This window comes from Ruditapes philippinarum, unplaced genomic scaffold (assembly GCF_026571515.1).
Source record: "Ruditapes philippinarum isolate M1 unplaced genomic scaffold, ASM2657151v2 ctg3811_1_1_1_1, whole genome shotgun sequence".
NCBI lineage: Eukaryota > Metazoa > Mollusca > Bivalvia > Venerida > Veneridae > Ruditapes > Ruditapes philippinarum.
The window spans coordinates 1-18,383 of NW_026857707.1; the positions used below are offsets into that span (position 1 = coordinate 1).

General features: G+C 32.7%; 1 protein-coding gene across 1 annotated transcript; it reads right to left on the reverse strand.

Annotated features, from left to right (window-relative positions):
• Positions 1–2,924: 2,924 nt before the first annotated feature.
• On the reverse strand, positions 2,925–5,743 carry LOC132750644 (neuronal acetylcholine receptor subunit alpha-10-like). Its single transcript, XM_060740653.1, has 2 exons — positions 5,265–5,743; positions 2,925–4,292 (listed from the first exon to the last, which is right to left on the reverse strand). The coding sequence occupies exons 1-2, from the start codon at positions 5,599–5,601 to the stop codon at positions 3,871–3,873; spliced, it is 759 nt and encodes a 252-aa protein (XP_060596636.1). The 5' UTR covers positions 5,602–5,743; the 3' UTR covers positions 2,925–3,870.
• Between the last annotated feature and the right edge of the window lie 12,640 nt (positions 5,744–18,383).

Sequence of the window (18,383 nt, forward strand, 5' to 3'; positions counted from 1 at the left end):
AAAAGAAAAAGGAAAATTAATGAGTACAATGGGCGAACGATTTTATTGCCTATCCTATTTTCGTCAATTTTTTCATTGAATTATGCTTGGTTTTCTCGCTTCCTGTCTTTGAAATCATACAAATATGATATTTGAAAGTGAAAAAGTAGGAGGAAGTATTCAAATTAAATGAATTTAGTTTGCTTGCTTTAAATTCTTCATCTTAATAGTATTTTGCTTTGATGAAACAACACTTGTACATCAGCGTAAAAGTATTTAAAATACAAAAATAAAATACAAGCATGTACATTATATAGAATTTATTTCACCAGCAAAATATATGTTTCAATTACATATATCTTGGAAATAAAGTCAGGTTTTTTTTTGTTTTTTGTTGTTGTTTTTTTTTTGTATTTCAGAACGCAGAAAAAAGTGGTTCCTTTAAATGAAAAGCATGTTTACGTATATCTATGGAATATATACATGTAATGTATATATTAGATTTTAATTATTGTGCTTATATTATCGTTAAATACTTCATCACACCATATTAAGTAATTCAATATCTTTACAGGAATTGGAAATTTCTTACGTGTTTAATTTACCGGCATTATGGCAAATCGTATAGAAGACGATCAGCTTCATGTCGTCACGAGCAGGTTCACAAGGGGAAGGCACATTGTGGGACATTGACATTGTTTTCTAAGTTTCGGCAAATTGCAAAAAACATAGGTCTGTAAATTACATATCATACAAGAAGTATATAGCTGTCTGATATCTCTACATCTGTGTGTGGCAAAGATGAAAAAACACAAAGAAATGGTTTACATAAAAAAAAGTATTAAGAAAACGAAATATGGTAATCACTGGAGCAATATATTACCCTATTATTTGCGCAGCGGTATATCCAATGTACCTTGTGTGTTGAGAAATAAACGCATTACATATGTTCCTAAAAGGATTCAGTTGAAGTAAATTTCTTATGAGATCAAATATTATGAAAGCCGGTTATAATAGCTCCAACACCGTTAAACATAACATGGAAGCCATATTTAAATCAGTAATCTGATAGTATTTCTAAAATTCTAATGTGTTTCAGTTGTTTCAGAGCAAACAACCATGGCGGATCAACACCGTTTCAGGCAATTAGTTTGCGACAAAATCTGATTAAGCAACACAAGTTATTCACTCAATAAACTTTATTGACGTTTCTGCACGTGACAAAATATCATGATATGGCCAAAACAAAGTCTGATGACCTAATAAGAGGCACTTTTGTGACAATGACTACAACAAACAAAGTTTTACTGAGTTTGCTTTGATATTACACACTTTGATCAGTGATTACTCAAACCCTGACTATATACATAGGCTCTTCCATATGTACATTTGTGTTTCTATTTGCCGGAATGGGAAGAAATGTGATCAATCAGCATTGCCCTAGTTCGAAAAGCTTTGGGCAGATGGTGAAAGTTAGAGTGGGTTAGCATGGAATAACTTGTGTTACCTACCGGCTCCATTGTTAAAAGCGGTCTAGTAAATCACTTACCGACCGCTTAACAGGTCTGCAAATAGATACCGACCTGTTATTGTTCTATTGTTCTCTATTCAAAAGAAACTATTGTTCTCTATACAAAAGAAAATATGTAAAACTCGTGCATTTAAGATTTAGCATTACATAATAATCCCCGTACGTATACGTATATCTACGGAAAAAAAAAAAACCACCTGGTTGCCAATTCATAATGTTCCTATAAAAAATAAACTCCTACGTAGGAAGATAAAAAAGCTAAGTAGGAAGTTTGTAACTCCTACGTAGAACTTATAAAGTCATACGTAGGTTTTTATAACTCCTACGTTTAACGATTACTTTTGCCATACGAACTAGCTGAACAAAACGAGCAATTTAATCCATTTTCGGCCGATGATTAAATCCTTATAGGAGGCAAGGGAGTAGTGAAGTGTCTTGTTCCGGCTCCGTAAAGTTTAAGCAGAAAACGGTTTGCGGAGCATTATGCATGCACAGTTTAATAATGAATTATATCCTATTTTTAACAAAGTTTAACCCATACATTTTGTGTACATGTGTAGAATAACTAAACGTACATAATACAAAATCATCGTTTAATAAATGCAGAGAATGACAAAATCATCTCTGGCTACAGACTAAGGGTATTTACGAAAGCGGCTTGCCACAATTACAACTTGACACATATAATTTATTTTCCTACATAATATGCTATCTTAAGTTATATACTAGCATACGTGTCCGTCCAACTCTGTGCTTTCAGTACTTTGATATGTATTCTACGTGGGTTATAAAGTCCTACGTAGGAGTTTAAAAGTCCTACGTAGGAGTTATAAACTCCTAATAAGGCTCTTTTATCTCCTACGTAGGAGTTTATTTTTTTTATAGAACATTATGAATTGGTACCAGGACGCTTCAGAATATATCCAATGACACTGAAATGTTGAAATAATGCAGGAATTATGCAAAAAATAACTCTGAATTGTGCAAATATGGGTGGGGAATTATCAGTTTGAATAGGAATAGGACCGATATATAAAAATTAAAGTACATGTTCATCAAATTAAAAGAAATGAATCAGCGCATACGGCTGAAAGGACATCATATTCTAGCTCTCATATGATAGTTTTTGCTTTAAGAAAACCGACCTGACTACCGTTCTTGAATATAAGTTTGTGTTTTGCCGATATAACGCGCATAAAGGCCTTCTTTATAGTTTGCTTTTCGGTATAAACACATTTTACCGAACTATTTAGCTTCATATAATAATAGTTTTCGGCATTTTAGTTAGTAGCACTGACCAGGACCTTTCACCGGGATCTAGAAAACACGTTAGATCCTAGACTGCGCTGTATTGAGTTAAAACGGATTATATTGATATCGAGACAGAAAAAGGAACAAGAACCAGCAACATTTTCTACATTTTGATTTATTGACGACTGCGTTGTTAAGTTGAGTTACTAAGTAATTAATTAATTGCATAAGGATTTTACTCGTCTATCCTACTTACAGAAACAACATTTTTAGTTTTACCTGTAGATTATAATGATCTTAGACAATGGTACATGCACTTCATTGTATACATTGTCAAAGTATGACGACCAACCGCGTGAATGGATAAGCCGCCACTGACTATGAATGATTGGGACGCCACTTATTTTGAACCCGAGATAAACATGTTAACATAAAATAAATTAAACTTCACTGCTTTATGGTATAATCAATTAATTTTGAATGAAAAGTAACATGGAGCTTTCAACGTTATAATTATACTTATTTAAGACATAAATGCTTTTACTATATCAACCTTTTAGGCTATAAATAAAGACATGTGTAAAACTTTCCTCCGCATCATCAAATTGGTCTGATATATATTAATGCAATGATCACCATTTAATGTAACATTAGTTTAAATGCTAGACAGTTATCAGTACAATATAATAAGAAGAGTTCCTGTAAAGGATCAGTATTTCAAATATTGAAAAAAAAGAAAAAACAATAAAAAAAATCAAACAATACAAAATCATTTTTCAATGAATATTTACATAAAAGAAACAGTATTTTGTTCTATTTGATGAATATAAGTATGTCCTATCAGTTAATATATCATAAAAGTATTACGTAAAAGTAATTCACTTTAACAAAAACCCATGAACACGCATAGCAGAACATAAATAAATAAATAAACAATAAATCAGAAGTAATTACTCAGAAAGAAAAAAAATGAAATTAACAAATAAATAAATAAACAATCACTAAAAGTACTAGAACAATACTTGCCACAATACGAGTATATACGAAATTTAAATATTTCAACACAATGAATAAATGTTAAAACAACACTTGCTCAGTATCCCAGTATCCTATTTCCACATATTTTGTATTTCTGAAAATTCTGTCCAATACAGAACATTACCGCTTAGAAAAAGCCAGAAAAAGAATCTGTCTAGGACTGCCGCAACAAATTTCCACTCCTCTGCATTTTTTTGCTTGCATTCGTCTGCATCATTTTGTTTCTCTGCTACTATAGATATATCATAATTGGATTCTGTGTCGTCTGCACTATTGTCCCCATTTTGTTCGTATGCTTTTTTTGCACATTGGCACAGAAAAGTTCCTGTTTTTGGTTTAAGACAAAGAACAAGGGAAAGAACATTATAGGTCAGAATTCGCAACCATCTTGGGACGCCTTTTCGAAGAGGTCCAGCGTGATGTAAGTTTAATATAAATACAGACATGATGATGGACATTGACGTCATTCCCATGCAGACTGTCAAGTAGAATGCTGTAAATATAAGGAAACAATTCATTTCTCGGTTAATAGAAGGAAACAATTTGTTTGTCAGTTAATAGAAGGAATCAATTTGTTTGTCAGTTAATAGAAGGAATCAATTTGTTTGTCAGTTAATAGAAGGAAACAATTTGTTTGATTGTAGAAGGAAACAATTTGTCGGTTGACAGGGAACGAAATTAACTTTAAAGCAATGTTCAATAGTATATTGCGAAATTTAAAAAAATGATATCATAAATAGTAATAACTTTGGCACTTTGTGTCGTTAAGGAAACTCATGACTCGCCGTGCAAATAAATTGACATACTAACACGAGCCTTGGTAATTCGACGCTTAAATACCGCAACAGTTTACAAATATGCTTCTTCCCGGTTAACAATCGTCGTGGAATGCAGCTCAAGATAAATATATAAATATGCTTGCTTGAAAAGCATAAACCTTTGCTTTAAGTTTTACGCTCATGATATGTCATATGAAAAGCATTTTACGTGCCGTTATTATTTTCGGTCCGGGATTTTCATCCTTGTTGCTATAATAACTGTTCCTTTTGGTATTATTAATTAAAGACCGCTAAATCAAGATGGACCATGAAAGGCGCGTGCAAACGGCGTGATGTTACACCTTTCAATATCTCAAAGCAGAGTTAATCACACTTCTTTCTTTCCGGAGGGATCTTCCCTAGTGCCAGCTTTTTGTATTCCAAGCTGCCATCATCTGTCATTAAAGCTAGAATATGGGTGTAATAGATCAATAAAAGAGCAACGATCAAAGATCACTATAAACCTTTCCCAACCCGCCCGCAGAAATATCTTTGAAAAAAAGTATCATTTGATTCGCCTGGCAGTGTTACAATGCAAAAATGTCTGGAAATAGTACAGGGTGTATGGAATCATTTAGTCTTGATACGTCAAAAATTAGAAATCTCGGCCAAACGTCAGGAAAATCTAATAAAAATCTAATACATACCTAACAACGGAATTGTACTTGCGACTGGAACTTTTTCAGAAATAACAAGCATGAACACAGAAAATGAAAGAAACGCCGTAACTCCTAATGAAATCTTGTCTCCACTGTCAGCTGGCAGCAAGAACACAAGCAAATTTAAAATGGTCAACCATAAGCAAGGAATAATCATGGTAAACAAATAATATGTAGGTGCTCGTCGTAAGACCAATCGTGCTGTCACGTCAAGAAATGGTGTCTTGCAACATGCATACAATAATCGGTTAAGTTGAATTTTTGATTCTATTAGTTCCCATTCTGAACTAGGAATGAAGTCGTTGATATCCACTGAGTCCGTCATCACTGATAAATTGACCTGAAATATATTGAAATCACATTATTAGGAGGGATCATGCATACGTTTTAACAATATGAAAGTAAGCTATTTCAACAAAATACATATTTGCATTTAGATATGCCTGCAGCGAAGAAACTGTACTTTTAAAGATATGATAATCTATTGGATTTGAACGGCAATTTGGTTGATAGTTATTCAATTCAATCTATAATCACCAGCATGAAATGTTCGAAAACATTATACATTTTCAAACAAAAAATAATGGAGAGACCCTTGTTGTATTCGCGTGAATCCCCAACAACCTATCAGCAGGTAGTTGGTAATTCCAATTTTTACATGATTTCGTAGTGAGATGGTGTGTTAACATTTAATAAAAGCCAACTATCTTGTCATATATCTTGGGGTGGTTATTTGAAAAATCATTTTATATTTTTCGAGGAATTCATGTCACCATAGGAAAAAACATACATTGTATCTCGTTATATTTAACCGTAACAATTGCTTCAGAAAAATACATGAAAAATACATTTTGTGTTCAGGGGAATAAATGCAATATACGCAAAACAAACTCCCTTCTTGTAGGTAGTTGAGTATTCGCGAGATTGGACAGAGGAAGGCAGGGTATTCCAATGGTGAAGGACACAGCTATCTTGCTATTTATCCGTAATATTTATTCCGAAAAATCACTTTTTAACGCAAACCATGCAATATTCGAATTACCAACCACTTTCTGTTAGGTAGTTAGGGATTCACGCGAATCACTGACTGAGCCCCATTTAAACTGGGCGATACCATTTGGTAAAATTCATCCATCTTGTCATATATTTGTTACTTTATTGCTACAAAATTATCTTCTGTTTTAAAAGAAATGCATTTTATTGTTCAAATAACCAATTTCCCCCTATTGTGTAGTTCACGCGAAAATGGCCAACTGAGTTCCCTGACCGATTGATTGTGAAGTGGTGTAACCATATTATAGAAAAGACTTATCTCGTTATTAAAGAAAAAATAAATACTTACCGTAAATTGGAAACAACAAGAAGGGACAAAAAAGTGTCACCATAATAATATAAAACAACAAAAAAGACATAATCTGAGGAACACAGAGAGGCGCCACCTTGAAACGGTCAGCAGCCTAAGCACTGCTGGACACTCTTAGTCCAACTATGTTCCATATAACGAGACAATTGGCCCGTATTCAGAAACGATACTTAATCTCAATCTTGACTTAAACTTACGAAAGGTCACCTCAAGTAACGCTGGAGTAGACTTACGATAAGTAACTCACAATGTGAAAAGTGGTATTCGTTTTGTTTACTCAAATTTACCTCTCGTGAGTGAGACTTCAAACGTTGACCGATCCGTTGTATTGCATAACATCACTCAATATACATTGCAAAGTGTCACTGCGGATGATCACGTGACCAAAATCGTACAATGGGCTCATAAAATGGCGGCCTACCCGCTCGGTTAAAGCAGTGAAATTGAGGTAAGCATACAGTTAACGTTCAATTTATATGTAAAACTAGGCCTCACGGAATCCCTGTATAATCAAAGGGCTGCATGCTCTGTGGTATTTTCTGATCTTTCCTGTATAAGTTTATTTTTATATACTATAATTCATCTTACGTAGCGACTGTGTTTAGATTTTTTTCTATAACAGTTTGAGATTGATACATATGGAATTTTGCATGCTTAGAGTTACATCAAAAAAACATTTTTCATTTTTTTTTATGACAGCCACACTTTATCCTTGCATATCGTGGCTACTTCCTTAAAAATGACACTTCAAAAAGAAATGTTGCCCTCGACTAGGATTTGAACCTTAGGCCTCTCACACCCTAAACGAGCGCGCGGTGAAGTAAAATAAAAACAAATACATTATAATTCTAAAATTGAGAATACTGATGAAAATAATTTAGCGAAAATCTTCTCGCCAAAACAGTCCGACATGTATATATTCCACTACTCGACAGTCAGATTTATTTGTGTACTACGCTCTGGAGTATTCGGTAATCGACATAGCTAAAAATAGCATTTTCATTGATTAAGCTTTACGGAAATAGTCGAACATTTTTCATTTGGTATAAAAGATATTCATCCGCGAAATTTGTGATTGTAACCTCATATTTCTACTGACTAATCTAAACTTTTAATGCACTGTAATTCGTTTAATGCCTACATTAAAAACTATTCTTTCTTTTAAATTGCTGGTTTTTAAGCAGTTTTGAGTGAGAACAACTTTGCGTTGTTAGGTCTGTGAGGAAATTTTGTGTTAGACCGTGGATGTTACCATGTATTTACTGATTTTGCGATCAGAAAATACAAAAACCACGTACTGTTCTGTTATTGGTTACTTTGTAGCTCTCTCTGCTTAGGCCTGAATATCGAAAAAATGTTTTGGGTGATGAGTACAATGGCCGAACAGATACTAAAATACGTTGTTTTGGGTAAAAGAAACACATATTGAGCAAAATTAGCAATGACATCTTCTGCACAATCGGAAGTTTGTCCGTCCAAAACAATTTCCATCCTTTATAAAGTTGCATAACGAAGTTGTGCATCTTTTTATAAACGAGTACAATGGCCGAACCAAATTTAATGAGTACAATGGCCGAACGATTTTATTGCCTATCCTATTTCGTCAAATTTTTCATTGAATTATGCTTGTTTTCTCGCTTCCTGTCTTTGAAATCATACAAATATGATATTTGAAAGTGAAAAGTAGGAGGAAGTATTAAATTAAATGAATTTAGTTTGCTTGCTTTAAATTCTCATCTTAATAGTATTTTGCTTTGATAACACACTTGTACATCAGCGTAAAAGTATTTAAAATACAAAAATAAAATACAAACATGTACATTATATAGAATTTATTTCACCAGCAAAATATATGTTTCAATTACATATATCTTGGAAATAAAGTCAGGTTTTTCTTTGTTTTTTGTTGTTTTTTTTGTATTCCAGACGCAGAAAAAGTGGTTCCTTTAAATGAAAAGCATGTTTACGTATATCTATGGAATATATACATGTAATGTATATATTAGATTTTAAAATTGTGCTTATATTATCGTTAAATACTTCATCACACCATATTAAGTAATTCAATATCTTTACAGGAATTGGAAATTTCTTATGTGTTTATTTACCGGCATTATGGCAAATCGTATAGAAGACGATCAGCTTCATGTCGTCACGAGCAGGTTCACAAGGGGAAGGCACATTGTGGGACATTGACATTGTTTCTAAGTTTCGGCAAATTGCAAAAACATAGGTCTGTAAATTACATATCATACAAGAAGTATATAGCTGTCTGATATCTCTACATCTGTGTGTGGCAAAGATGAAAAAACACAAAGAAATGGTTACATAAAAAAGTATTAAGAAAACGAAATATGGTAATCCTGGAGCAATATATTACCCTATTATTTGCAGCGGTATACAATGTACCTTGTGTGTTGAGAAATAAACGCATTACATATGTTCCTAAAAGGATTCAGTTGAAGTATAAATTTCTTATGAGATCAAATATTATGAAAGCCGGTTATAATAGCTCCAACACCGTTAAACATAACATGGAAGCCATATTTAAATCAGTAATCTGATAGTATTTCTAAAATTCTAATGTGTTTCAGTTGTTTCAGAGCAAACAACCATGGCGGATCAACACCGTTTCAGGCAATTAGTTTGCGACAAAATCTGATTAAAGACATTTTCTACAGTTTTATGAAAAAATAATCCTTTCATAGAATTTTCTAAATTTTTTGTATGATGAGTAAAATTTAATGACGAATTAAAAAATAAAAAGAAAAATATATGTTGACGTGTTGGATTTCTTGTAAAATGGCAGTTTCCATGGTAACCGTATATCTAAAAACTGTCAAAATAGCCTAACTGTGTTATAACGAATAGAAAATGTATAAGATAGCTTAAAACACACAACGAGCATAGTTTTATGCAAAGATAACCTTATCTAATGATTCTGTATGAAACAAATGATAATCTGAACATATTTCTTTAAAAAATGAGTTTTCCATGTTCCTCAACCGAGTAAAAAATGAGAAAAATGAACATGAATTCTCAGAATAATTAGAGATATTGAAAAAGTGTTTCATAGAATTTTCTAATTTTTTTGTATATTGTGTAAAATTTAATGACAAATTCAAAAAGAAAAAGAAAAATATATGTTGGCGTGTTGGATTTTTTGAAAAATGGCAGTTTCCATGGTAACCGTATATCTCAAAATTGTAAAAATATCCAAACTGTATTATAATAATGTATAAAATAGCTTATTACACTCACAATAAACATAATTTTATACAGCCTTGCTTTATCTTAGGGTTCTGTATAAAAACAAACGATAATTTGGATATATTTCTTTAAAAAATGAGTTTTCATGCTTTTTAACTAAACAAAAAATGAGAAAAATAAACATGAAAATTTTCTGTAAAAAATTAAAGCTATCAAGAATTTTTTTTATAGAATTTTCTACATTATTGATATATCAAGTAACATTTGATTGTAGATTCAAAAATAGAAATAAAATATATATGTTGAAGTGTTAGTTTTTTGTAAACGGGCAGTTTCCATGGTTACCGCATATGCCAACTGTCAAAATTACCACGCTTTCTTAAGAAATATCAGTGTTATACTAAATGTATTGTCAAATATAAAACATGTTGTAATAAGAATTTCTTTTTCTTTTGATGTTATATTAAGTAAATGATACTGAATATTTTTTTAAAACATATCTAGGGCCATATTATTTTTTTCACTCGACTAACATACCCGAACAGTAAGCAAGTATTCAGAAATTTACAAAGAAAATAATGAAATTCTGAACATTTCTTGGATATTAATTTTGTTTTTTTATTCAACACTTTTAAAATATATCATTTTAAACTTCTTTGCCCAGTTGTCTGCCAGTAATCAAGTCGCGACGCACTTTTGTCACTATACCACAAGTGGGTGGGGTAACGCGCGCAGAATTATCATCAATGCTGTCGTACTAATGCTTGGAGAAATACTTTATGTGATGTTGTCTAAACGACATTCTTATTCTTTTGAACCAATCTCCTTTTGAACATTTAGAAATATCTATTCTGTATTATTTACTCATTATTTGCTTATAGCCGAAATTTAAACACTTATCCGAATACTATTCAACTTTACCTTCATTTGAAGAGTAATTATCCATGATTATCTTTCTTGGATGCGCATAACGATGCGCACAGAAAACTACCGAAAACGTCTTTAAGCAACACAAGTTATTCACTCAATAAACTTTATTGACGTTTCTGCACGTGACAAAAATATCATGATATGGCCAAAACAAAGTCTGATGACCTAAGAGGCACTTTTGTGACAATGACTACAACAAACAAAGTTTCACTGAGTTTGCTTTGATATTACACACTTTGATCAGTGATTACTCAAACCCTGACTATATACATAGGCTCTTCCATATGTACATGTACATGTGTTTCTATTTGCCATAATGGGAAGAAAGGTGATCAATCAGCATTGCCCTAGTTCGAAAAGCTTTGGGCAGATGCTGCAAGTTAGAGTGGGTTAGCATGGAATAACTTGTGTTACATGTACCTACCGGCTCCTTTGTTTAAAGCGGTCTAGAAAATCACTTACCGACCGCTTAACAGGTCTGCAAATAGATACCGACCTGTTATTGTTCTATTGTTCTCTATTCAAAAGAAACTATTGTTCTCTATACAAAAGAAAATATGTAAAACTCGTGCATTTAAGATTTAGCATTACATAATAATCCCCGTACGTATACGTATATCTACGGAAACCACCTGGTGCCAATTCATAATGTTCTATAAAAAATAAACTCCTACGTAGGAGATAAAAAAGCCTAAGTAGGAGTTTGTAACTCCTACGTAGAACTTATAAAGTCATACGTAGGTTTTTATAACTCCTACGTTTAACGATTACTTTTGCCATACGAACTAGCTGAACAAAACGAGCAATTTATCCATTTTCGGCCGATGATTAAATCCTTATAGGGGGCAAGGGGAGTAGTGAAGTGTCTTGTTCCGGCTCCGTAAAGTTTAAGCAGAAAACGGTTTGCGGAGCATTATGCATGCACAGTTTAATAATGAATTATATCCTACTTTTAACAAAGTTTAACCCATACATTTTGTGTACATGTGTATAATCAATATAACTAAACGTACATAATACAAAATCATCGTTTAATATATGTAGATAATGACAAAATTATCTCTGGCTACAGACTAAGGGTATTTACGAAAGTTTGAATAGGAATAGGACCGATATATAAAAATTAAAGTACATGTTCATCAAATTAAAAGAAATGAATCAGCGCATACGGCTGAAAGGACATCATATTCTAGCTCTCATATGATAGTTTTTGCTTTAAGAAAACCGACCTGACTACCGTTCTTGAATATAAGTTTGTGTTTTGCCGATATAACGCGCATAAAGGCCTTCTTTATAGTTTGCTTTTCGGTATAAACACATTTTACCGAACTATTTAGCTTCATATAATAATAGTTTTCGGCATTTATTTCCACAATTCTGTCAGATTTTGTTGCACAATCCTGCGTTTTTTTAACAATTCTGCATTATGGGATATAAACGATCTTATCAAACATATGAAGAAGGGGGGATGATTCTTATAGAGTATACACCGAAAGAAAATTCTTCCGAACATGAATAAAATACTAAGCATATTTAAAATCCGTCATCTATAAAACGCCTACATGAAAAAAAAAGTAATAACAACAAAAAAACCTAAACAAACAAACTTACAAGACAGTTTAACTACATGTATTATTAGTATTAATTTATATTCACAAAAGCCTGTCATTTACTTTCCTTTGAACATAATCGTAAATTTTATATCTAAATAGGCTGATCATATATTTACCATGAAATTCATTATATATCAAGATAAAGTATTCTATGTCAATATATTTTGTATATTATTATTATTATATTATATATACATATTACAAAATAATAATCTTACCTTTACCCTCTTTATATCAATGACTTGAAACTCTCAACAGGTACATTTACCTGACCTTATTACATAATGAAATCCCACGAAAAAAACGAGAATATTCAAATAACACCTGATTTGTGCACTAATGAATTACAAGAGCGTAGCGGTTGGTATATTTGAATGGCTTCGGAATGCATTCTTATACATGATAAAGTATATAAATGAAAGGTTTCTTGTGAGTTATATTGATAAATATTGAGTTATAAACTGATGTTTGGATAAAAAAAACAAAAGAGCATGTAGGTAAGATAGTTACCGCACTCGGAATATGTCTGCATAGTATTATTTACAGACCCGGTGGCCTTTTAAAAACCTCGATCGCTACGCTCTCTCGGTCTTCAAATCGCCAACTGGGTCTGTAAATACTATGCAGACCTATTCCTCGTACGGTAACTATTACTTGCTTATAGCAGATATTGGGGCAATATATTGCTCCAGGTTTATCTAATTTCTTTTTTCTTAATAGCTTTTCTTTATTTACATGTAACCATTTCTTTGTGTTCTTTTCATCTTAGACACTCAAACCGTATGTAGAAATATCAGAAAGCTATGTACTGCATGAACAATATGCAATTTACAAACCAATGTCTTTGCAATTTGCCGAAACTTAGGAACCATGTCCCAAAGCATGTATGGGATACCTTCCCCTTGTGTACCTGCTCGTGACGACACGAAGCTGATCGTCTTCTATACGATTTGCCATAATGCCGGTAAATAAACACGTAAGAAATTTCCAATTCCTGTAAAGATATTGAATTACTTAATATGGTGTGATGAAGTATTTAACGATAATATAAGCACAATTGTAAAATCTAATATAAACATTACATGTATATATTTCATAGATGTACGTAAACATGCTTTTCATTTAAAGGAACCACTTTTTCTGCGTCTGAAATACAAAAAAAATACAACAACAACAAATACAAAAATCCTGACTTTATTTCCAAAATAATTGACAATTTTATGTATGTAATTGAAACATACATTTTGCTGGTGAAATAAATTTTATATAATGTACATGTTTGTATTTTATTTTTGTATTTTAAATACTTTTACGCTGACGTTCACCGTGTGTTATCAAAGCAAAATACTATTAAGATGAGGATTTATAGCAAGCAAATTGAACTCATTTAATTTAATATTTTTTCCTTCTTTTTACTTTCAAATATCATATTTGTATGATTTCAAAGACAGGAAGCGAGAAACAAGCATAATTCAATGGAAAATTTGACGAAATAGGATATATAGGCAATAAAATCCTTCGGCCATTGCACTCATTAAATTTGGTTCGGCCATTGTACTCGTTTTTAAAAAGATGCACATCTTCGTTATGCAACTTTACAAAGGATGGAAATTGTTCTTGACGGACAAACTTCCGATTGTGCACAAGATGTCATTGCTAATTTTGCTCAAAATGCGTTTCTTCTACTGAAAACAACGTATTTTAGTACCTGTTCGGCCTTTGTACTAGTCACCCAAAACAACTTTTTCGACTTTCAGGCCTAAACAGAGAGAGCTACAAAGTAACCAACAACAGAACAGTACGTGATTTTTATTCAGGGATTCCGTGCGGCCTAGTTTTACATATAAATTGAACGTTAACTGTATGCTTACCTCAATTTCACTGCTTTTACCGAGCGTTAAGGCCGCCATTTTATGAGCCCATTGTACGATTTTGGTTACGTGATCATCCGCAGTAAGTGTAACCATGTCGTTTAAAAGAGTGTGCATCACCGAAGTGGAAAGTTTTTGTTAAAGAATTAATTATTAAAAATCTTAATATAAAAGAAAAAAATAACGATTTTAAATATATGTCCGATAAAACAAAAGCATGAAAGCATGAGGAGAGATTTAAAGAAAATTCAATAGTTGTCAAGTAGTAAATGCCAAAAAAGCAAAATAATGTTGGAAAACCTGAAAGACAGGACGATAAAAAAAAAGCTAAAGAAAGTAGTGAAAGGCGTATGACAGGCATTTAGAACTGAAAAAAAAAATACAATTCAATAGCGTTAACTTTATTTTGAAAGTAGCATCCAATTCTTTATGTCAATGAATTTTTTTTTGCAATACACAATTATGCTTTTTTAAATCATCTTATGACATTTTAAAGTCTCATTATGCCTCAAAAATTCTATCAATTTTATTTCTCAAATGATCAACTTTTGCAAAGGGTATAATCATATAGCATTATCTTTTATATAGAAGTCAAAATACTGCATGTTCTGTTCACGTTCAGTGCAACTTCAAATAGTTTTTAATTATTTTTCTGAAGATTTGAAATAAAAAGAGGCATAACGGGCTTTTAACAAGACTGTTTTATTTAAATCTTTGTCGTTGGTATTAGTAAATACATAATCTTAATCTTTATAATTTCTTGAATCAAATTCAATGATTTTGTACATACCCCCCCCCCCCCAAAAAAAAAAAAAAAATAAATAAAAATAAAACAACAACAAACAAACAAACAAACAAAACAACCCTGATTGTGATGCAGTAATACCTAACGACTGAAGCGGTAAATCATTATTCAGCTGTTATTAAAGTTACAAACTGGATCTAAGTAATGAAACACCATACTCGTTTAGTAAATCATGCTAAACAAATGTTCAAGATATTGTTTTGCTACGTGGATTCTGATTTTTGTTTTTTAATTAAAATACTCAGACGGACGTCAACGCTAGCTTTATGCTATGGTTATTCATGACGCCATGAAGATATTTTTTCTGTCATGTTTCCTTTGAAATATCTTCAAATATATAGATTGGGAATTCTATGCCAATCCCAAAATTCAAACAGTGTGATATAACTTGTATCTTACTGTTATACATATGCCTATATGTAGACGCATACGACAAATCATCCGACGACTTGAGTTGGTTACATTGACAAACACAGGAACAGTCATTTTCATGGATAAAATGAAATTCAAGAAATTTCGAATTTGAAATCATATAAATAAAGGATATTCAAGTTTTTTCTATAAAAACATGATTTATTTTCATCGAGTGGTATGAAAATAAATATTTCATGAGTGGCGGTAGCCATGAGTGAAATATGGTCATTTTCATGCCCCAAGATGAAAATAAATCATGCATTTATAGAAAAAACTTGAATTTTCTGTTTATTATATACATTTTCTCTTTTTTGCAATAAAATTTGAAAGACTTTCACTTAAATTTTGTGTACTGGCAGAATTTAAAAGAAAGTAGTCCGGCAAGACACCAGTGAAAATACGGAAAATATGTTTCACTGCAGTGAAAAATAAATTTTTACAGAGAAAATACGGAAAATGAAAATAAGCAATTTATTTCATCAATATTTCTCAATATTTCATTTATAAGTATATAATAAATTAATATCTTTTTGGCATAAGTACTGGTATCCCGAGAGCTGAATACACTCTTAATAGTTCATACTACTTGTATCACACTGGGTACACCCTTTTGAAAATCAATTTTTTTTTATAAAATTCAACTTCTGGCATAAATTTAATGGGATCATCTCTATCCCTAAGTATCTGTTTGTCAACATTTATTTCCTAAAAAATGTCAGTTCGTGTATATGGTGCACTTAAATGTATATTGGACGAAATTAATTCAAAATCAATACTCAAAACTGAGTGGTATTCAGCATTATTTTATTGAGGACACCTCAAGATAGCCCTCTCCTAAATTCACAGATTCTCAACTTTCCTGGGTTCACTCGACACTTACTTTATAATCTGAATACCACTTAACTGAAAGATGAGGGCTGTCTTAACCGTTAGGCAATTATATGGGATTTACTCGTTGAGTGTGAGTGTAAGTATCGATTCTGAATACGAAAAAAAAAGATCCTGCCGAGTGTAATTATAACGGTTGTAATTGTTAAGGTGAAATAAGTCAAACACAGAAATGATCTTGTAGAAACATGTAAAAGTAAACCCAGTGACCATAACTAAAATACGAATTACCATCTACCTGCTGGTAAGTAGTTTGGGATTCGCGCGAATAACCAACTAGGTCCCCTCCTGTATTTTGTGTTTGAAATCGAATTATGTGTTCGAACATTTCATGCTGGTGATAGTGGCCTTAATTACCAACTACCAGCTGTTAAATAGTTGGGAATTACGAATAACCAACTTCCTACCAAATTGACGCTCATTTATTCAATATTCTGACACGACCCTCATTTTTCACTATTGAATATAGAAGAACCGAAAGTGTGTGTTATTATGCAACAGCGTCACAGTTTACGTTCTATATTTAGATATGTGACGTAATCATTATACATGTGACGTAACCACTAAAAGAATCCGACGCGCTTAGAATAAGTACGGAAACAAATAATGCGCAATTTCGTTAATATCAGGTACGGCAGCATTTATTTGTTGATGTCGTGTTAGAATCGAAATAATATATCCAAATCGGTGATTTTATCACTTGATTACGAAATGCCGTTAGGGCCATTGCCTATTAATGTGTTGATCTGAAACGCGATAGTCGATAGTACGATGGTGAAAACGCGAAATCACGAAACTACGATGGTGAAAACGCGAAAGTACGATGATGAAAACGCGAAAGTACGATGATGAAAACGCGACAGTACGATACTACGATGATGAAAACGCGATAAACTATCGTGTTTTCACCATCGTACTGTCGCGTTTTCACCATCGTAGTTTCGTGATTTTGCGTTTTCATCATCGTACTGTCGTGTTTTCATCATCGTACTACCGCGTTTTCACCATCGTTCTATCGCGTTTTCATCATCGTACTGTCGTGTTTTCATCATCGTACTGTCGTGTTTTCATCATCGTACTACCGCGTTTTCATCATCGTACTTTCGCGTTTTCATCATCGTACTATCGTGTTTTCACCATCGTAGTTTCGTGATTTCGTGTTTTCACCATCGTACTATCGACTATCGCGTTTCAGATTAACACATTCATAGGCGATGGCCCTAACGGCATTCCGGAATGCCGTTAGGGCCATTGCCTATGAATGGTTTGATCTGAAACGCGATACTCGACAGTACGATGATGAAAACGCGAAATCACGAAACTACGATGGTGAAAACGCGACAGTACGATGGTGAAAACACGATAGTTTATCGCGTTTTCATCATCGTAGTATCGTACTGTCGCGTTTTCATCATCGTACTATCGCGTTTTCATCATCGTACTTTCGCGTTTTCACCATCGTAGTTTCGTGATTTCGCGTTTACACCATCGTATTATCGACTATCGCGTTTCAGATCAACACATTCATAGGCGATGGCCCTAACGGCATTCCGTATTTGATAACATCACTGTTTGTCGTTCGGATGCGCATCATTATATCACTCGGGCTACGCCCTCGTGATATAATTCCTCGCATTCGAACTCCAAACAGTGATATTGAGCGATAAAATCACTGTTTGGGATATATTATTTCTTAAGTAAAGCACAAAGAAGGTAATGAAACAATTAAACAACATCATTGAAAACATAAGCATGTGAAGGTGTTTCATTCTGCAACAGTTAGTTGGGCTAAGTTGAGATATAGGCATTTGGGTAGTGTTTATGAAAGGTATCATTCTTATCAACATTTAATGTTACCACAACAACAAATTAACATTAATTTAAAGTTGGCTTGAAACTGAATGCAAGTCATTTTTATTGGAACAGTTGTATAGGCATGGCATATATTTGTATTTGCAAAAACTCTTTCATTTACATATTTTACTATTCCTACTGAATTTAGCTTGTTTGTTG

What these genes read in the sequence shown, in the direction of transcription:
- LOC132750644 (XM_060740653.1), bottom strand. Translation starts at nt 5,601, where the DNA reads ATGACGGACTCAGTGGATATCAACGACTTCATTCCTAGTTCAGAATGG. An exon ending in AAGTACAATTCCGTTGTTAG is followed by an intron (nt 4,293 to 5,264) that starts GTATGTATTAGA and finishes TTATATTTACAG; the next exon opens with CATTCTACTTGACAGTCTGC.